The 22,752-nt window shown below is 42.4% G+C and overlaps 1 protein-coding gene across 14 annotated transcripts in view; it reads right to left on the bottom strand.

The window, feature by feature from the left end:
• The window catches only part of ATP2B3 (ATPase plasma membrane Ca2+ transporting 3), a 495,057-nt gene that overhangs the window by 26,302 nt on the left and 446,003 nt on the right, over nt 1–22,752 (bottom strand). For all 14 annotated transcript variants that reach the window (XM_068248338.1, XM_068248335.1, XM_068248345.1 and 11 more), the window contains 4 exons: nt 17,311–17,524; nt 14,171–14,382; nt 10,422–10,529; nt 6,639–6,821 (listed from right to left, as the gene is read on the bottom strand). In XM_068248338.1, coding sequence (XP_068104439.1) covers nt 6,639–6,821; nt 10,422–10,529; nt 14,171–14,382; nt 17,311–17,524 — 717 coding nt within the window. The remainder of the gene's footprint in view (nt 1–6,638; nt 6,822–10,421; nt 10,530–14,170; nt 14,383–17,310; nt 17,525–22,752) is intronic.

Raw genomic sequence — 22,752 nt, 5'->3', positions numbered from 1 at the left:
TTTTCATATCAGTTCACGGAGGGTGTCTCCGTGAACAGCCGGAGAGCCGCCGATCTCGGCTCGCCGGCAAAATGTAAACAGGCGGGGAAGAAATCCCCGCTGTTTACATCATACGCAGCAGCGCCGTAAGGCAGATCGGCGATCCCCGGCCTCTGATTGGCCGGGGATCGCCAGCATATGATAGGCTGAAGCCTATCCTTCAATGCGCAGGACGGAAATCCGTCCTGCGCAGCTTACAGGGGGAGGGAGAGGGAGGGAGCGGGCAAGACGGCGGAGAACGCTGCGGAGGGGGGCTTTGAAGAGCCCCCCCCCCGCTAAGCAAATGCAGCCGGCGGCGATCAGACCCCCCCCAGCAGGACATCCCCCTAGTGGGGAAAAAAGGGGGGTAGTCTGATCGCCCTGCTGCACTCCTGATCGGTGCTGCGGGCTGTAGAGCCCACGCAGCACTGATCACAGAAAAATCCCCTGGTCGGCAAGTGGTTAAAGGAATACTGTAGGGAGGTCGGGGGAAAATTAGTTGAACTTACCCAGAGCTTCTAATGGTCCCCTGCAGACATCCTGTGCCCGCACAGCCACTCACCGATGCTCTGGCCCCGCCTCCGGTTCACTTCTGGAATTTCAGACTTTAAAGTCTGAAAACCACTGCTCCTGCGTTGCTGTGTCCTCGCTCCCAATGATATCACCAGGAGCTTACTGCACAGTCACAGACCATACAGGGCCTGCTCAATACACGCCTGGTGACATCAGTGGGATCGAGGACACGGCAACGCAGGCGCAGTGGTTTTCAGATTTTAAAGTCTGAAATTTCAGAAGTGAACCAGAGGCGGGGTCGGAGCATCGGTGAGTGGCTGCGCCTGCACAGGATGTCTGCGGGGAACCATTAGAAGTAAGAAGTAAGTTCAAACTCATTTTCTCGCGACCCCCCTACAGTATTCCTTTAAAGTACTTATTCAGCATTCTGCAATTAAAAAAGTATGAAAAAGTACTGTCAAAATTATTCTGAGTATTTTTCTGCTTGCTGGTGGCATAAAGGACACCTGAAGTGAGAGGGATTTGGAGGCTGCCATATTAATTTCCTTTTAAACAATACCAATTCCCTGGCTGTCCTGCTGACCCTCAGCCTCAAATATGTTTTAGCCATAAATCCGGAACAAGTATATGCAGATCAGGTGTTTCGAACTGGAATCTGACTGGATTGCCCAAATGCTTGTTTCTGATCCAGATACTGCTGCAGTCAAAGAATTCCAGAGGCCTGCCAGGCAACTGGTATTGTTCAAAAGGAAATAAATATGGCAGCCTCCACATCCCTCTCAGTTCAGGTGTCCTTTGAAAGGCATTGATAAGATGTGAAAATATCACCTAGGAGAAAACGTAGGAGCAAAGTGAACTGAATAAGGGCCCATGTGGGAGAGAATGAGAATGGATCTTTTGAGCAAGTGCCTAGCTGTACACATTTTTACACACGATGGAGTGTTGTCTCATTCAGTGTAATTAAATGGGGTTAGTGCTGCAACAGAGATCAATGCAGTGCCCATGTACTGTAATAACAGAGGTGCCTGGCTCTTCTACTGACCACATATGCTATTGCTCCGTTGTTATTGCCTGATGAAGCGGGATCAAGCCTGCGAAACGCTTTTGCATATTTGGAGTTCATAAATAAAATATATTGACTGTCTTTACTACAGTCGTTGTGTGTCTACTTGGAGGAGGTAAGTCCACCACTACCTCCTCTATTTACCAAGAATTTGGTTTTTAAGCTCATTTAGCTTCCTTTTATCCTTTTGGCGCCTCTGTTCTCCTGCATAATATTGAGTCCTCCCTGGGTTGGAGGGTTGAACCCCCTTTTTTCTCATCTACAGAGAGCGACTTCTTATTCCTGAGTGGGGTCAGGAAAATCTCCCCACCTGCCTTTACAGTGGTTGCCTAATGGTAACCCTAGTTTGTGAGTATTAATATTTACTCTATCTAGTAACCATTTACCAGTACATATTACACTATTGGGGCTCTTGGTGTTCCTTGTTTTTATGTACTGTAATAAGGTTTAATGAAAGGGAACCTGATTACAAGTTCCAATTGATCCTAAACTTTAAATTTAGAGCCACTTTACATTTTAAGGCCATTTGAGGTAGGACTGATCAGGGTATTGAAATACATAAAATTCCTTTTAGGATAAAAGTGGAATTGCATCTAAGCCTAATCCCAAATGTTTTTTTTTCCATCAGGGTCGCTCTGGCATTCCAGCCATCATCCTTTTTCAGTGAAAAAACCACTATTACCGAAATCGTAATATTTAAAATACATGCAAACACATACAAAAAAGTAGTGTTTAAAATAATAGCAGCCAATATATTTAGAGGCTTGCAAGTGCACCAGGCCATTTTTATTTTTTCCCTTGTTACATTTCCCTGCTTCTAATTAGTACTGCTGTAATGTGTATTTACGGGCACTTGTCACTAGGGGGCAGTGTGAGACAATAACACAAGACGTCTGCTTTCAGTTTCTATATTTTCTGCTAGCAGAGAGACATCAAATCATTCTAAGAATTTGAAGCACACCAAGCTCTACCGACTGAGGCCAAAAGCAGTGCATTGATCTTAAATGAGATAACTGTTGAAGCTGCTGATGGGTAAAATGTTCAAAATAATATTTACCCCACTGTACTGCACCCATACAACCTGCTCCTTTTACTGTGTTCAAACGGACATCATTTTGGTAGAATATGGTAGAAAACTGTTTTAAGGTGACATGTAAAGTGCATATAAACCGCTTGACATAATGCTATTGTTGCCAATCACTATTACTCCAAAGACATGAGAATTTCTACACATTTCTTTGGTGAAATAGACTGCTGAAGATATAAATGTGTTTGTTTCTTTGGTGAATCATGTTTGGATAACAAAGGGAATCTATCACAAAATATAACTTCAAGTGAAAGGATGTTTGCTGTTTCGAACCATTCATTGCCATTTTAACTATACACCACATTTCTTGTGGTCACTCACTGCCACGTACCTCTGGAGTGGCAGTAAATCCTTATTATTTGGATTTGCTGCCACTTCAGCATAATACGTTAGTAAGATCTGTCAATGAGTGTTAGTCTGTGTACCTTCTATGAATCCACTGTCTCTGCTTTTCCCGAGCTACCTGCATTACATAAAGAAAAAATAACATAATAATAATAACCTACCCCCATCTATACTGAAACTGACATATCATCGCTATATATATCTTTGCTCTGTAGTCTAGCAAGGTTGCTAAAAGAAGAAAGAAGGAAGATGTGGATTCCCCCCATCCCATGTGATTACCAGACTGGAAGTCTGTTGTGTGTTGAAAAATGTTGCTCCTTACTGGTCCATTGTCATTAATATAACCACATCTGATAATCTACAGCAGGGCTATCCAACTCCAGTCCCCAAGGGCTGAGGTCCTCACACATTTTTGGCACAGCACAAATTAATTGATGGAACTGACTCAGGAAAGGTGTGGTCTAACCCATTTCTCCATTTCTCAGTCCATTCTAAACATTGGCATGGATATGGCCCTCCAGGACTGGAGCTAGACAACCCTGATCTACAGGAATGATTATACTCTTCATCTCTATAGAAGTTACTAGATACTAGGGATGATTAAAGTGATGTAAATTCTTCTGAGTTTATGTAAATTTATGCCATTTTTATGCAAATGTATGCAGTTTGAAAATGGAACAATCAAATTATACCCAGGTTTAAAGTGATTGGTTCATTTTGAAGCTGCCAATATTTGCATATAAATGTGCATAACTCTGATCATCCCTACTAGATACTCATTTATACGAACCAGTTCATGCTAACAACTTATGTTAACGGACTCCTCAAACTGGGACCAGTCCTTGCAGTGTGATAAAATAATAGATAATCTGAGATTACCTTCAGTAAATCAGTAGATCCAGATGTACATGTTGCTGAAGTCAAAGTGGAAATATAGTGAGCTGAGCTCTGGAGTGTCCTTATAGGGCAGTGAAGCCATCCATCATTTTCCAGTATCAATAAATAAGCTTGAGGTGGAAGGGATGAGACAGACATTGACTTATACTGGAAAAGCCAAAGTTTTCATAATACTTTTTTCCTCGTGTATTTCTGGACCTATTAAATTTTAACTGAAAATAGCATCTGATTATGTATCGTTTTTCTCCCCCATCATCTGCTCAAATTCTGTTGTGCAGGTGTGTAAGAGGTATACTTTGAAGTATTAAATAAAACTTTATTTAATGAACAAAAAGCATTTTGCAAATATTAGGAGCACAATTTTAATCGGTTGGTGTGATCTACTGACATCTACTTAACCACTTGAGGACCACAGTGGAAACCCCCCTAAAGACCAGGCTAATTTTTGTAAAAATGGCCACTGCAGCTTTAAGGCCAAGCTGCAGCACAACACAGCACACAAGTGATTCCCCCCTTCTTTTCTCCCCACCAACAGAGCTCTCTGTTGGTGGGGTCAGATCGGGCTACATGAGCTTGATACATAGCAGCGAGCGCTGCTATGTAAGGCATGCATAGTGAGCACTCCTTCACATTAAGCTGCGCTGCTTTAACAGCACAGCTTAATGAAGCAAGCCCCATATTTGTAAATACCATACTAAACATGAGGGCTTTCAGTCTGGTTAAACACCTTGACTAAACTTTCCTGACTGAATAAGGAGCTCAATAGGGCAGATTCTGAAGGTTAAAGGTGAACTCTGGGAATGACTAGATTAGTGGGTTCCTGAGGTTGTGGGAGATGCAACTCTTAAGGTGGCCACACACACAATACAATAAAAGGATCCGATTTTACGGCAATTCGATAAATATGATTGGATCTTCTTCTTTTTTCATTCGATTGAAAAATCTGATCAGATTTCCTGTTTTTTTCTATTTTTATCGATCCAGAATGCTGGAAATTTTTCGTCAGTTTTTCTAAAGATTGTATGGTGTGTGTTAGATTCTCAATTTATTAATATACACAACCTAGCAATTTTCTCAGAGTTTCCAATCATTTTTATCATAATTGAGGAAAAATTGAACATTGTCAGTGGTACATTGGTCATATTTTTGAAATGTTACAATCAATCAGAAAAATCGATTGCAATTCTTGAATTGAACAGATATTTAAAAAATTGTATGTTGTGTGGCCACCTTTAAAAATAGCGAGGATCAAAAGTATGCAAGGGTAAGGCTACTTTCTTACTCTTGTGATAATATTGCAACACAACGGAGCCAAAACGTGCCATTGTGTGCTAGCATTGCAGTGCGACCATACCGTGAGGCATTCAGTATAATGATAGTATGCCTCACTGTCACTGGAAAAGTGCACATTGCACTGTACATGCACCACATGCTGTACATTTCCCTGACAGATCGCGCCACACCAATGTGATAGCCCCATGTGAGGCAATGATATTGTCCGTTGGGACGCGATGCAACGGACAAACAGTGACATAGTGTGGAAGGTTCCTAAGGGCTTACTCCTATTACAAAACACAAAATTCACGTTGGGGGTGAGGGCTGTGGTCGGGGCTGTTGTATGGAAGACCTGTGCAGAGGCCATTACTATTATTGATCACAAGTTCATCAATTGGGCTTCATAGGGTCAATGGATTACTGGCAGATACAACCTTTATTCACAGATCAGGCACCTGATCATGTCTACAGATTAGGGGTTCTGTCTCTAGCAGCTGCATAGTTTTTGCAGGGGTCCCTCAGAAACAACTAATGTCGAGTCATCAGCATGACAACTATGAACCTAGTTCTTATTAAAAAAAAATGCCTAACTTAAAACTTTATAGAGAGGCTGGATGAAGGAACACAGGTTTAGAGCCTGGACCATGCTTTTACTGTTGTCGGGGACCACAAGAAAAAAATTACTTGCTTTCTGTTGCTTCCATGGGTGTCACAAGAGACAGGAAACGTCTTTTACCCTATACTGTTAAAAAGAATCAATAAAGAGTCAATAACAAATTGACAATGGTTATAACCCTTCCCCCACTGCATTTAAAACTATAACATAACATGTGGGTAGAATTTATTTTTCAAAGAAACAGGTAATTATATTACGGTTTTTTCGGCTTCTAGGCCAGGAAATTATCTGAATGCCAGAAAACCTCATATTCAAAACCACCACTTATATTTTATGGCTCCCTACCTCTAAAAAGTTTTCGGATATCTTTCAATTTTTTACATGGGTGTTATTTAAGTGTTCATGAACATACACCTCTGGTGCCATATGTTTTTTGGCCCAAACTCAATTCCACTCTGGTTGTCAACAGAATAATCAGATGATGTCACTGTCAACAGTATCCGATGTCACAGACAACAGCACATATATACCAACTTATATTTAAATCATGATAGATTCCCTTTAAACAACACAGAAGGGAAGAGCAGCTGGGTTCTTGGTTATCTAAGCAAACATCTTGTTGCATTTGCTGGCCAGCCTGGATAGAAGAGAAAGGTCATTAATGCCAAACATTTGGATTATTCATGCATGCACGGTTCTCTATCGCATTCGTCCGGGGCAGAGCAATACAAAGACATGCAGCACAGATCCATTCCCCTGAGATCTTTATCCAAAGTAAGTGATGGCTGTCGTCACCATCACCAGCAAAGGATTTAAGGTCATACCTGCGTTTGGATTCGATTCAGGCCACGGAACCAAAGGATCTGACCCCTTCGGAGCTCCCTCTCCGCATGATCAATTTCTTCTTCGTCCTCAGCCATCTCTTCATCCGTCATTTCATCCTTGCCTGGCCCGTGGCCAGCTTCCTTTAAACACTTCAGGTGGCTGGTGGGGATGCTGGAAATGAACTAAACAGGAGAGAAACTGTCAGTTACAGGTGCCAAGGGGAAAGCAAGCAAACACCATCTCAGTGACCTCTGACATAATTTGTCAAGAGAAAGGTCAACTATTTCTGACCTGTCTCTGTTAATCACTAACTATCTTAATCCCTTAAAAGTATACCTTTCCAATACACAAGTTGAGATCAATGCTATAACTGAATCCTGCATTGCATAGCTGAAATTCGAACATCCAAACACTAGCTTGTTGCCTAGATACAAGGACTTCCTGAATCCACAATAACCATCCACAAGAGGGCTCAAAGTACTTCATCTTAACAGATCACACATGCTGAGGGTGCACTTTGCGCTGAGCTGCCATTGAGTTTATATAACTTTGAAGGAGGCGACTCAGTAACTAAGACACATTCGAGTGTTTGGACATAGCAATCTCAGCAGTCCAAACCAGGGATGTGTTGTATCACTAATTCGAGCTTAATTTAACATGCATGCAAGAGGAAATGGTTGGTGAAGCAGAGGGTATTAACATCTGAGCATAGGAATTGTCTCCTATCCCAAAATAGGACCATGTAAAATACATGTGTGCACATACAGGTAGTCCCCAGTTAACGAACGAGATAGGGACTGTAGGTTCATTCTTAACCTGAATCTGTTCTTAAGTTGGAACATTGTGCCATCTCTGTCCCCTGTACCTCCTCTGTGCCCCCCTGGGCCGCCAGTGTCCCTCTCCATGCCACCCCTGCCCTCTGTACCGTCTTATACAAGTTTAAAAGCCATATTTTCTTTGAATTTAAAAAAAAAAATCAATTTTCTCAAAAACTACAAGTCCAGTTTGAAAAATGTTTTTTGGCTTGTTCCCATGGAAACACAGAATCCATGGCGTTTGTATCGGCGGGTCGTTCATATGTCGGGCATTTGTAAGTTGGGGACTACCTGTACTTACAACGGAAGTACATTTGTACTAGACTAAAATGCACTGCAAATTAGATTTGCCCTATGTAGCTCTCGCTTGCAGTCAGCTTTGAATCTCTTACTGACAAGTTTTGGATTAGTTCAGCTCCTCATTGAGGGATTCTTAGGATTTCTTTTATTTTCAAAAAGCACTCCCTGAATGGCAGAGGCACAGTCCAGCTGCCTGAATAGTAAGCAGGCCGGCCAACATCTTTGTATACAGTAGGTCAGATTAATAATACCTATAGTAAGTAATGGCGGCATAGGAAATAAGCAATTTACAGTACATTTTACCCTGAAAAAAGTATGTGTGTGTACACATGTATTTTCCATTTTCCATGCTTTTGTGATAGTGACCCTTACAGGGTTTCGCAGAAGTCTGCACTAAGCACAAAGTTAAATCTTTAACCTCCCTGCATTTCTTATGCTGGGAATACACTGAAAGATTTCCGTTCACTTCCATGAAAAAAATCAATCAGAAATATGATCAAAATCAGATCGAACCTGGTGAAAATTACCTATCGAGCCCTCTATCTGCCCGAAAAAACTCATGGGGCTTGATTCACAAAAGGGCGCTAAGTGTTAGTGCCCCAGTGAAAAGCCCCTTAGTGCACGCAAAGTAGCTTTGCGCGCAGTAACAGTCGCACAAAACTCATCACGCATAAAACGTTGCACTTCACACGTTAACTCGGTGTGCCAAAAACGTTGCACTGGTGTGCGCGAAATGTCGCATGCAATGCGCCAAAAAGTCGCATATGGTGCCCCTGAAACATCGCACCAGTGTGCCCTACGGTGCGACCTTTCGGGCGCACTGGTGTGACGTTTCAGGGGCACCATATGCAACGTTTTCGGCGCACCGCATGCGACGTTTCACGCGCAACGTTTTCGGCACACCGAGTTAACGTGTGAAGTGCGACATTTTATGTGCAATAAGTACTTAGCGCCTTAGTTTGGATGTCTTAAACTTTAAGATGTCCAAACTCACTTTGCGCCGGTTAGTGAATCAAGGTCACTTGTTTACCAGATAAAAATAAATAATTGATTTTTTATTTTATGCCCGTTAAACTTTAATTTATCTGCTTTTTGATAAATTTGTTATTACAAGCCAACATTATTAGATTGTGCTGCAAGTCTACAAACGCTGTGTAAACAATTCTCTTCTTTGTTTGCTCACTAATTACTTAATTACAAATCCTGAAAAACCAACAAAAACTCTCAGGCCTTTTTCCCCCCACATGACATCACAAAACAACCATATATATATATATATGTATATATATATATATATATATATCAAATTTTATTGTTGTAGAACAATCTAGTACATATCGAAAACCCTACTTCAAGCCCACAAGCCACCCTCTATAACCTACCCCCTCATTACAATATAACCCCCAACAAAAAATGGCATGGCATAGAGTGCCCACATAATGACTGTCGCAACAGCTAAACTGCCTATAGTTATCCAGGAAGGAACTAAGCATCCCCAGTATTATTGCAGAGATTATGTATATAGTACTCCAAAGGAGATACTCAAATGAATTATGAATGCCACGAAAAGACCTGGCACCTAAAGTTCAAAAAGCAGCAATGGAATCGTTAAATTGATGCAATCTTTCCAGATGGATGCCTTATGCTGTATATAGAGCAAACACCAAGTGTCACTGGATCCCGATATATAGGGATCAAACCATAGCTACAGATCTTCCAGACACGGCCCAATCCCAGCCATACATCCTTGGGTGAGATTCAGAGAATAAATCATATATTGCTTGCATATAATAGTCTTATAGCGGCCAAATTGCAGCCGTCAATTACTTATAGCAACACATTGAGACAATATAGGATTTTCATAAGGCATGACACAGTCTCACCCAGGTCCCCATGAACCTTGGGCGACAGTGTGGGATTACACTAGCTTGGCTGACTAGTTTCACCGATATATCAGCGTTATCAGAGCTGCCATATTGAAAAAAAAACCCTTTACTCATCTACTTAAATACGTAGGATCACGCCAAACGCGACTTCGCATGCGCCTCCGGAGCCCCAGGGGTGTCTTATGGACCTTTTACCCTAAACTGTCTCTGTCTAAGCTACTCTGCCCAGCTACACTAACCCCTGTTGCCCCCCCCCAGTTACAATCACTACATTCCCAACTACACTCCCAGCTACACTAACTGCACTCTCAGCTGCACTAACTACACTCCCAGCAACACTCACTACACTCCCAGCTACATTAACTACACTCCTAGTTACACTAACTACACTCCTAGTTACACTAACTACACTCCAAACTACACTAACTACACTCCAAACTACACTAACTACACTCCCAGCTACACTAACTACACTCACTACACTCCCAACTATACTAACTCCCACCTACACTCACTCCACTCCCAGCTACACTTACTACACTCCCAGCTATGCTAACTACACTTTTAAAGCACAAGGTGTCTGCAGGAGACCTCTACTTGTTTACATCACTTCTATAAGGAAAGGAACTGATTGTGTGCTAGCACTGACTTTAGAGAATTAAAGTTGTAACAGATACTTTTTTCCTATCTTAAGATCTTCGGTTTCATGTATAGGAAACAGGTACCCTTTAGGACAAATCAATCAGTGCATCAGTTGGATATTCATACAGCATTATTTCACCTGTCCCCAGACAAGCTCCCCCACTCCCACAAAGAGGCACCACAGCCATTGTTGTGCATTTAAAGGCGTGCAGCTGAAGGGCTTCCCTCCGAATTGGACAATCAAAATCTGAAATAAAGAGAATACAAAAAAAAAATGTAAAGAAAATATACAGAAACACTGCATAATACTGACCCTGATTTACTGAAGCTGGAGAATTGGACAAGACAATGGAGAACCTCAGTGGTCCAGCAGACTTGGATTGGATTTCTTAAAAACTTTTTCATATTAGGTGACGAAAGATTGCAGTAGTGTGCAAGTTACTGCAATAACAAAACTGCTATTTCACAACCTCTTAGCAATTCTCACTATGATCCAGCATGACCCAATCGCAGATTGCAATCTTTTGCCAACTGTTAGCAGAACGTTTTTAATAAATACAGTCCAAACTTGCTGGATAACTTAGGTTTTGTAACGTTATCCTGGTTCAACTTAATTAAGTCATGTCCAATCAATTTGAAAGGACCCTGTAGTTGATCTAAGTATATAAACCCACTACAATATTTTGAAAATTAAATGAAGTACTCTTGCTGTTTCTTGCCATATTAAAGTCACGCTGTCTGCTTTCTGTGCAGAGACAAGACAGCTGCTGTGTGTGTTCAGTATTATCTGAGAACAAGCCTGTCTGCATGCAGGATGGCAGACAACTTGATTCATCAGATGGGAGGGGGTAAGAGGAGAGATATCAGAGAGGGTGGAAAGAGCTGCAGATATGATATTTCTGTAATCAGATTTCAACACAGTTTGCAGGAAGAGGAAAACTTTTTCAAGATACAAAGCAGCAACAATACTTTTAAGAAAACACATCAATTTCAGGCTATAGTAGCAGATCTATGAACTTGGATCTACTACAGTGCGCCCTTACAGCCCCCACCACCAAGTAAAAATTATATAAGTTTTGGGTACTGTATAAAAAGGTTAGAATGTTTGGAGAAAAAAAGTGAGGGACTGCAGTTCTGACATGTTCAGACACATGATACCAATAAGGATGCATACTGTACATGGCTCTCTGGCGCCCAGGGCTTTTTCAGAGCAGGTTGAGCCAAATTAATACTATTTCCCCTCTAAGTCGTCGCAACTCGGAGGGAGAAGTAATTTGGGGTCCGGCAATCGCCGGCACTCCCGAATTACCCGTGCACGGGGCTCGGACTATAGCATTACTGCTATAGCCACGCTAAGCTTCAGCACTATGGGGCGCGAGGTGGGCGCCAAAATCCCTGCTTCTATAAGGACATTTTGATTAGCTGACAAAGGTTTTCAATCTTTATGGACTAGCATGTACTTTATTTATCTTTCAGCCTGCATGGTGACGTGTATGTTTCAGAGAAAGTGTTAACTTATTTACTGTAACCAAACTATTATGTTGTCATAACTGCAGTTTGTACATGTCCAGTACAATAAAGGTTTCCATACACTGGCACATGGCCACTCAACATGCTCAAAAGATAGATGCTTCTCTGATTGAAATCTGATCAGAAAGAGATCTAATCCTGCCACACTCTACAAATAGATTTTCAGTAGATTTTAGTTTGAAATCCATTAAAAATCTATAAAACTGTTGCAACCAGGCTGGCTGACGGGCGCGCCACATCTCCCCCCATCAAATAGTGGTCCCCCGGGGCTTCTTCAGAGTGCATGGAAGCGGAGTACACTCACCCATCCGGCGCACTCCCTCATGTCCTTCTGTCTACAACTCTACATCCCCGCCATGGCGCCTGTTCTCAATTATCCTGCAGCTTGTAGCCATCACTAGTACTGCTATGGGTTTCTGAATTATCCTGCAGCTTGTACCTAGCTATGCCAGCAGGAAGGAGACAGGACACAGGAGGAAGCATGCCAGACGATAGGTGAGAGCGCTTGCTGCAAGCACTGTGCATCAAAATAGGGCCCTGGAACACCATTAAAACTTGGGGGGAGACCTGGCGGGTCCATCAGCCAGCTGTCCATGTCCCACCACTATGTACCACCGTCTATGCCCATCCAACGTTGTCTATGCCCATCCAACGCTGTCTACATTTTTCTCAGCAGACTTGATCACACAGATCCATGTCCCAACATGTCCACTCGATCATAATTTCGATTAATTTCCAGCCAAAATCAAAAGGGAGCATACCTTGGCTGGAAATGAAACAAAATTACAATCAAGTGGCCATGTTGGGACATTGATCTGTGTGATCGAATCTGCCAAGAAAATAGTTGGATGGGCACCATCTAATCCCAAAAAGAAACCCACAGCAGGGCACTGTACTGCTAGTGTAATTGCTTCCCATCATTATTTTCTGATAAGCAGTGGTTGCTTGGTATCCTTCCCTCCTAGGACTCATAGGAACTTATAGCAAGCGGCAATGTCTTAACTGTGGGAGGAACCTGGAAGGCGGACGAGCCTGAAAATGTCTTCTGAAGTGGCAAGGCTAAAAAGGCAGTACTAAACTAGCCATCACTACTACTGCTGTGGGTTTTCAACCTTTGATTAAGATGGGATTTAAAGCAAACCTTCAGCAAAAAAAAACTTATCAGATAATGAATTGTATGTGTAGTACAGCTAAGAAATAGAACATTCGCAGCAAAGAAAAGAGTCTCATATTGTTTTCCAATACAGGAAGAGTTAAAAAAAACTTCAGTTGTTATCTATGCAAAAGAGATTCTCTGAGCTCTTCAATCCAACTTGGGTCAAAGACCGTCCTGTTTTCTGAAGCACTTAAACAGCCAAGAAACAGTGAGAGACAACTTGAGATAAGGTTTTACTGCAGGAGAGTTCAAAGGGTCGTTAGCTCTGCTCTGTTTTATAGTTTAAAATATTAGCAGTGCTTTGCAACCTGCATACGACAGAATGATGCAATGTTGTTATTTTTTTTTTAAAGATATATAAGTAAAAATAAAAATAAGATACTCCTTTATTTGCTATTAATGTTCTATTCATTATCCGTATTACACATACAATTCATTATATCATACGTTTTTCTTTGCTTCAGGCCTGCTTTAAAGCAGAACTGAAAGGTCCTAAGAAAATAAGCCAGTCCCCTGCAGCCGACCTGTGCCCACGACGTGACATACCGATCTTCCGTTGCCCCGCTGCTGCTCACTTTCGCTACTTGAAACTGGTGTCCACTGCGCCTGTGTGGCCCAGGCTGCACGCATCCTTGTTTACACTCCCTTTGCAGGGAGCGTTCTAGTAGAGATTTTCTCATACTGCGCCTGCACAGGACGCTCCAGGCCACGGGAACACGTACGAGGATACGCGTGGCCAGGGTGCAGTGGGCGTCGACTTCCACTATAAGAAAAAAGTGAGCCGCGGCGGAGGAACGAAGGATCGGTATGACACAGCGTGGGCACAGATCGGCTACAGGGGGCTGGCAGGAACCCCAGGTAAGTGAAACTCTTATTTTTTTAGGACCTTTCAGTTAAGGAGTTGAGCCAGGCTAAGCTGCTTTTGAAATCAACTTTGTTTTTCCTAATTTCATTCCTCTACATTGGTGTAATTGAGTTGGCCAAAAAGGCCAGATCTCGTGGTCTGGACCTACTAGGTGGGGGTCCAATGTACTTTTTTGATGCACTCTAGAGAGCAAACAGATAAGTGTACTTATGTGCAACAGTATAATTATCCCATAAGGCCTTTTGCCTAAGCCCAAATAGAGGTTACAACCGCAAACAGCTTGAGAAACTTAAATAAATTAACAAAAAAGGCAACCTTAGATTGTTAATGTGCTTACCTGGACTGCAAAAGTGCCCAGCACTATGCTACAGAAAATTGGATTTGCAAAGATACCATCGAATACATTCCTCTCTCCGTGGATTTTGCGCGCGTTTATCTCATTGAACAACTGCATCATGACAAAGGTGTTAAAAATGATTGTGTAATGTTCAGAAGGAGGGGAATGCAGCGGGGCGTTTCTACCACTGTCAATGTCAAAGAAGATCTCACCTACAATAGATACAGCAAGAAGAACAGTAAGTAGCTTTCATTATTTTAAAGCTGAATTCTTCATAGAAAAGAGAAATCTAGCAAGTAAACTGTCTCGATAGGACAACAAACAGACCAGCTGTGTTACAAGCTGTGATGAAACTGGCAGTTCAGTTTAAAGCAAACCTGTGAGTTTTTCAAACATCTAAGACATATACTTACCTCGGGAGAGGAAAGGCTCTGTATCCGTCAGAGGCTTCCCCTGTCTCTGTGAACCTCACCATTCCAGCAATGAGTGCCATTGAAGGGTGGCTGCACTGCACCTGTGCAGTAGCACGGACCAGCTCGGGCTTTAAGTGGTATGAAACTTTTCCTCTTTACTCTAAAGGATTATATACAGCATATAATCTACTAGCACACAAAAAAAAAAACTGTAGCAGAACAGCATCCAAACAGTTAAACACAGCAATTTGTTCTCCGGTGGAAAACTCCTTGCTTCAGTGGGAAGCTTCTGGTCGCATCCGAAGAGGTAAAAAAATTATCAGTTGTTTACATTTCTTTGTACACTTAAGGCTCGTACACGCGTCAGATTTTTTCAAATGACCCGTTGTTTGGACGTCCGGTCGGATGTGTGTACAGTCCGTTGTTCAGCTGATAAGACTGGACTTGAACGATCCGCCAGGTGGATCGTTCAAGACCAGTCTTATCAGCTGAACGACGGACTGTACACACGCCGGATTTGACGTCCGGACGACTGAACGACCGGACGTCCAAACAACGGGTCGTTAAAAAAAATCTGATGTGTGTATGCACCTTTAGATACATTTAGTAAACATTAGCAAACTGCCGGAACTGAGCTGTACTGAGCTGAGAAGCAGAAAGAGCTAGAAAGTGATCACTAAATAGATTTTACTATATAAATACAGCAGTTATGCAATAAAATGCAATACCAGCTTTCAGAGCAGATATACTGTACTTTGGTAAACTGTAATTAGTAGACAGACATTACTTGTGCACGCAAGCAAATATAATAACTGTATGCGTAAAAAAACAAGTATGAAAATACATTTTTAACTGGTTCTGGACCGACGCAGTATAAATCTACGTCCAGCAGGTGGTGCTGCGGCCCTTACTGGACGTAGATTCAACATCCTGCTGAATTGCGCGTCCCCGCCGTTACTGCCGATTGCGTCATTTTCTCCCCGCCGCAATACACTTGCCCTGCCGTCTCTATATTGGCAGAGCTCTGTGAGGCGGTCAGGAGCCGTTTTCATTGGCTCCTGGCCCTGTCTTCACTGTAAGCCAATCCCATTGGCTTACATTGATGGACAGCATCAGGAGCCAATGAAAGCGGCTCCTGACCGGCGCACAGTGCTCTGCCATCATAGGGACAGCAGAGAGAGGGACCTGTGGCGGGGACAGAACGGCGTGACCGGCAGCAGCGGCGGATTATTGCGGCAATTCGTCAGGAGGTGGCGGTTTACCGTACCAGCAGTCTCTGGTCCTTAAGGGGGCAGAGACTGCTGATACTGAAGTGGTTAATGAATGTTATGTCAGAGTTGTATCCCACTTTAAGTAGAAAAGCCACGAGGGTCTGTGCTACTGCAGATACGCAAGCTGTCGACAAGACCTTGTCGAATGTCTTTCAGTGGATACAGCGCTGGAACGGCCTGGCGGATGAGGACGGGGAAGCCTCTAAGGAAACCCAGAGTCTGAGTAACCATTTGGGGCACTTTTTTCCCCTACAGGTACCCTTTAAAGAGAACCAGAGATGAAGCATCCTCTTGTATTTTACCTTATAAATCAGTGGGAACATGACAGTAAACACCTAATCTGCTCTTTGTTACATTGTTCTCTGTTTAATTTGCCTGTTATCACCTCTAAGATAAGAATCCCGACTAAGCAGTCGGTCTGGCTTTGCTACAGAATAATTATAGCTGAGACTGTGTTCTTTGCTGTCTTCAAGTCCAAGCCTGCCCCCTGCTGGCTTTGCTCAGGAATCATTATAGCTGAGTCATTATAGCAAAGCCAGACTCAATGCTCAGTCCGGGATTCTTATCTCAGCTAGATAACAGACACTTTTAGCAGTGAGGATGGAACAGAGAGCATGGTAAATGTTTTCTCTAATGTTCCCACTGATTTCTATGGTAAAATACATGAGGGTGCTTTGTCTCTGGTTCACTTTAAGCATTACTGTATCTGCCATTTGGGTCTTACTTACATCGGTACTCACCAGGGGCATAACTACTGGGGCAGCAGACCCTACAGCTGCAGGGGGGCCTGGGGCCCCCAATATTTTACCTTCCCTCTAATACAGCAGCCCACAATGTCAGCCACCCAAAGTAGCACAGGGAAGCAGATATTATTATAGTGCATATTTAAGTCCATACTCTCCTGCATTTCTCACTCTCCCAGAGGCTGCCCTCCTCTCGCAATAATCTCTTGTTGATGCTTCTCTGACATCACCAATTGTGGAACATGGAGATACAGAAAAAGGGAGCCACCAGGAGAGTAAGGCATTCATGTCTTGTTTTTTTTTTTATTAAATTAACTAGTTTACACCTTTATGGAATCAAACGTATCTTCCTAGAAAAAAAAATTACATTCCCTGAGAAGCAACAGTAAGGATTCCCTTACAATTTGATTTTTAGCTTAAAAAACAACCCACCCCTTGCCAATCAGTATACAAAGGAAGAAGCATCCCCATCTGACTGGGTCATCACACTGCGCTATCCTCCTGTCAGTAAGTTCAAAGCCTCTGATTGACAGCATGGCACAATGCAACTGAACCTGGTCAGGCAGAAAGCTAATATAAACACAGCTTCTGGTACTCTTGCTAGCTGTTTTTAAGATACATGTATTTTAGCGCATACATAACTACATTAAATGATAGCTGGATTTCATTTATATGTCCACCTTGTGGTTCATGCTAAATCTGTAGATGCTTACCAACAAACAACAACGTGAAGATGATGATGAGCTGGTAGACCGCATGACCAAGTATATTCTTCATCATGGTGCGAGATATGAGGGGCTTGTTTCTGCCGTATGGTTTGCGTAGAAGTAGCGATTCCGTAGGGGGTTCTGTTGCTAACGCCAGGGATGCAAAGGTGTCCATAATTAGATTGACCCAAAGCATTTGTACTGCTTTTAGTGGTGAGTCCTAAACACAGAGCACAAACAAAGTATAGTATAGTGTATGAAAAGTTTAAAGAGGCACTATAGTGATATATAGCATATATTTCCTGGTTTCAGCTTCAGAAGCACTTCCTATATCTTTAGTATATGTTGACTACTGCAACATCCTCTTGTCAGGCTTTCCTCTGAACTACTTTGCAACCCTACAATCAATCATGAACGCAGCAGCCAGACTAATCTGCTCCTCCCACCGTTCTGTCTCCTCGACTCCCCTATGTACATCCCTTCACTGGCTCCCGATCTGCTTCAGAATCAGCGTCAAGATCCTATGTCTGGCCTACAAATCTATACACAAGTCTTGCCCGACCTACATCTCTTACCTTGTCTGAAGATTTACATACCTTAACTCCTACCTCGTTCCTCCAACGACCTCCTCCTAACCACCCCATGTATCTCACACTCCCATGCACAACTACAGGACTTTACTAGAGCTGCCCCGATGCTGTGGAACTCTCTCCCACGGCCCATCAGGCTTTCCCCTCCTTCAACACCTTCAAACAAGCCGCCAAAACCCACCTCTTTAAGAAGGCCTACCCAACTCACTCAGTGCCCTAACTCGTTCTGCTAAAGATCTCTTGATGCAGCCCACCTCTTATCACGTCACCATTCCCTCCCTTTAGATTGTGAACCTTTGGTAGGACCCTCGATCCTTGTGCATCATACTTGATTGTGCAATCCACCCACAGAATAACGTGAACTTGTCTTACTGGGACTACTACTCTTACAGTGTATGATCCGGCATTGTGTATCTTATCGCTTATTACCTGTGTTGTGTTGTCTGTCACCCCTAATATCATTATCTGTTACCTTACTTATTGCACATTGACGCGTGATATGTTGGCACTATATAAATCCGATAAATAGTAATAAAATGGCTGTATATTGGTATGTAGCCCTCGCCCTCCCAGTGATGTTTCGCTATGCTATATTCTTCTAGAGCATTCTGGGAGACCAGGCATTACTTTCACTGGCTTCGGAATCCTCAGAAACAAACATTCTGCAGAACTGTACCTAACACGACTAAAGATGTCTCCACCTGTGATAAAATTCAGACTGTAATTCAGAGTAATGAAAGTGTTTACAATGGGCACACACTGACTCAATAATTTATAAATTAATACTGTAAAAAAAGTGATGTGACACTTTCTATGATCACAGCACTTGTACAGTTTACCCGACATACAGAATCTTGGGATAATTTCTTTAGATACATAGAAGGCTTTCTATTGACAGCAAATATTAAACCTCATTTTTCTCAAAAAGTATTTATTGGTTTTGAATATAAAAAGCGATACATCTGTGCAATATCAAAGTGCATTTTACAGATAACAACTTAGCGCAAGTTTAAATTCAGTTTAAGGCACAACAGAATCTGCAAAGGCAGGAAACATTACATATATAAACATTGTGGATATCAGCAGCACTAAGGCAACAATTGCTGATATCCCCAGTCAACAGTTAACTTAATGGGATAATATTAAAAATAGTAGACCACCGCACAGAAGCGGTGGCTCAATGATCTTGACAGTTTGTACCTGTCGAATTTTTGTGTAGATCAGGGGTCAAGAGGGTGTTAAAGTTGGTCTTATGAAATTGACCCATGGGCTACTCCAGAAGTATAAGAGGTGTTATATGGCTAACTTCATTATTTAGTGGATCATCTTGATGGGACAGAGACCATCAGGGGAGAGGTAGGAGAGAGAGAAGAGTAAACAGAGGGGGGAAAGGTGATAGGAGGGAAGGGGTAAGAAGAGAGTGGAGCCGAGCAGTGTCTATCCCACCGTGATGCTGTATTTCAGTGCATGGGTGGTGCCCAGGGAGGCTTTTATTAAATTATACAGCTGTGAAAGACGCAGGAAGCCAATGGGCATAGTGTACAAAGTAAGGTTTCCAGACCTTTTCAAACTGTGGGAGAGTGTCATTTGTTATAGCTTTCATTCTGTCGAAACAAAGGGCGTGACTAAGGTTGCATTTAAAGGCGTGTAGAGGAAGAGCTGGGGATCTCCAAGAGCGGGCAATTACACGGTTGGCAGCGAGACAAATGTGCATTAGTAATTTATGTTGGTCTTTAGATATGTCTGGGGGTTTAATACCCAGTAAGGCCACTTCGGGGAGCTTGGGGATCTGTAGTCTAACTGAGGAATATATTACCTGATATACCCTACTCCATAATCTGCGTACTTTTGGGCATGACCACCATATATGTAGAAAAGTGCCTTTTTGCCCACATGCTCTAAAGCATAAGTCGTTGTGACCCGGGTTAAATTTTGCAATTCGGTCTGGAGTCAGATACCACCGAAGCAATACTTTGTATTGTGCCTCTACTAGGGCTGAACTGATGGAGACAGCTGGGGTACACTTCCACATATATTGCAGGTCCTCGATATCTAGAGTGATATTAAGGTCTTTCTCCCATCTAGAAATATATTGTGGTTTGGGAAGATTGTGGGGGGAGATTGCGTTTTTATAGAGTATGGAGATAAGTCCTGGGGCGCCTGGGTTTGAGGCACAGATATGTTCGAAACAGGTTCTAGTGAGTAAGGATTCATGAGGTCTAATATATTTCCTAATGAAATGTGATATTTGCAGGTATCGAAATAGCTCTGCGTCTGGGATTTGTTTGTGCTCCTGTAAGTAAGCAAAGGATTTGGGAGAATTGTCAGTCACTAAGCTATATATTGAGGTTAGTTTGTTTTGTTGCCACCACGCAAAGGCTGAGGGGTTATGGAGACCTGGAAGAATGTCAGGATGGCCTAAGAATGACATGAGAGGTAGGTGTGGGGATTGTAGCTTTTCCTTATGTCTAACTTGACTCCAAACCTTTAAAGAATGTATCAAGAGTGGGTTCTTAATAGGTTTACGTTGCGCGGCAGTAAGCCATAAAAGGTTGCGGAGGGACATGGGGGAGCAGATCGAGTGTTCAATGTTACACCATATGGGTGGTCGGTCTTCCTCATGCCATAATGTGAGTTGCGCTATTTGTGCCGCTTTGTAATAAGCTGCCACATTAGGGACACCCAGGCCTCCGTCTGTAGTGAGACGGTATAGTGTGGTTCTCGAGATACGGGGTCCTGAATTCTTCCATATAAAGGAGTAGAAGAGAGATTGTATTTTCTTAAGATAGGGGGAAGGCACAGGAACTGGTAGCACCCTAAACGCATATAGGAACTTGGGCAAAATTGTCATCTTGACCGCAGCTATCCGACCCAGCCATGAAATCACCTACCTCTTCCAACATTCCAACAATTTGGAGACCTCATTGAGTAGCGTTGGGAAATTGGCTTTAAATATTGAGTCATATGAGTTAGTTAAATAAATACCTAAGTATTTTAACTTGTGGGTCTCCCATTTGAATTCATAATTTCTTTGCAGGTCTAGGGCAGTTGTTTCTGGTAGGTTGATATTTAGCGCTTTGGATTTTAAGTTGTTTATCTTTAGGTCAGACATATCTTCAAATGTCATAAGTGTGTCAGTAAGATTGGATAAGGAGACTTGAGGATTTGATAGTGTGAGAATTACGTCGTCTGCATACATGCACAGTTTGTGCTGTTGTCCCGCCACAGTAATCCCCTGTATATCATTGTGGTTATTAATTAAGAGAGCCAAAGGCTCCATGATTAGAGCAAACAACAACGGCGACAGTGGGCATCCCTGTCGAGTGCCTCTACCGATAGGAAAGGTTGTCGATTTGTGCCCACTATATTTAACATATGCGCCCGGGGAGCAATAAAGGGCTCTGATCCAAGTGATGAAATTGTGTCCGAAGCCCCAGGTCGATAACAGAGTGAACAGATACTCCCATGATACTGTGTCAAACGCTTTTTGTATGTCGAGCGAGAGATTATCCCCCCAAAAAAGTGAAATCTTGGAAAACATTTTTTTTTTTTTTCATTTTAACAAGACAAAAATATTTTAAAAAGACAGTTGAACAGTTAACATGTCATATTTTTACTAAAAGCTAATGATTACAACACTACTAGCAAGAAGAGATAATTTGTATTATTATTGTTATTAAATGAATCATATACTGTTAATGACTATTATTACTGATCGTATTTTGGAGAATTGTGAATGTATTATTATTATTTAGTATTTATATAGTGCCAACATATTACGCAGCGCTGTACAGAGTGTGGTCTTGCCACCTGTCACTCAGAGGGGTTCACAATCTAATCCCTACCATAGTCATAATAAGTCTAAGTATGTATCGTGTAGTGTTCCCCAACCCTGTCCTCATGGCCCACCAACAGAGCACGTTTTGTGGAAATCCACAGAAGTAGTTAATCAGCTCTGCTGAGACACTAATTACCTCACCTGTGCATGTGTGTGGTTTCCTGCAAAACATGTACTGTTGGTGGGCCTTGAGGACAGGGTTGGGGAACTGTGGTGTAGTGTATGTATCGTAGTCTAGGTCCAATTTAGGGGGAAGCCAATTAACTTATCTGTATGTTTTTGGGATGTGGGAGGAAACCGGAGTGCCTGGAGGAAACCTACACAGACACTGGAAGAAGATACAAACTTTGCACAGATAGTACCCTTGCTGGGATTCAAACCAGGGACCCAGCGCTGCAAGGCAAGAGTGCTAACCACTATACCACCATAGCACCATAACCATCACCATAACAAAGTATAGAATAGTATAGTTTCTGAAAATCTTGCTGTCATGATATGACATGAGGATTGTCCATAAACAGTGAGCAGACATGGAATCCAATGACGAACACTTTATTCTGATCCATACATCAGAGAACTTCCATCAATATAGGAGCATACAGCTTTCACCTAGCTGTCCCACACCAGAATGACTCCCTCTCTCTCTCTACCAGACAGTATAACAAGCTTAGCAAACAGACATCAAATGTTAGCAGATGATAAGAGCAAGGCCAGTCTGCTAACAGACAATAGAACAATGGCACATGCCCCACCTGACTCCAGTAACTTACAATCAATGCAGAGACATAGCCTAATCACAGCAAACAAACAATGCAGGAATAAAATACAATTAGTAAAAATACAGTCATATTACATATCATACATCACATTCCTCCCCCATATGTTCCTGGACCCCCAGGTGAGCCCATTAGTTGGGTGAGACTGAGGTACAGGTATGTGGCAATTCTGTCCATCTACTCCTTCTCAGTCTAGGTGGGAGTTCATAATTAATTGTCCTTGTCTTCATATGTGCTGGTTGCA

Source organism: Hyperolius riggenbachi, chromosome 8, assembly GCF_040937935.1.
Source record: "Hyperolius riggenbachi isolate aHypRig1 chromosome 8, aHypRig1.pri, whole genome shotgun sequence".
In the NCBI taxonomy this organism is placed as follows: domain Eukaryota; kingdom Metazoa; phylum Chordata; class Amphibia; order Anura; family Hyperoliidae; genus Hyperolius; species Hyperolius riggenbachi.
The sequence above is the reverse complement of the archived record's forward strand: the minus strand, read 5'-3'. Positions and strand labels throughout refer to the sequence as shown.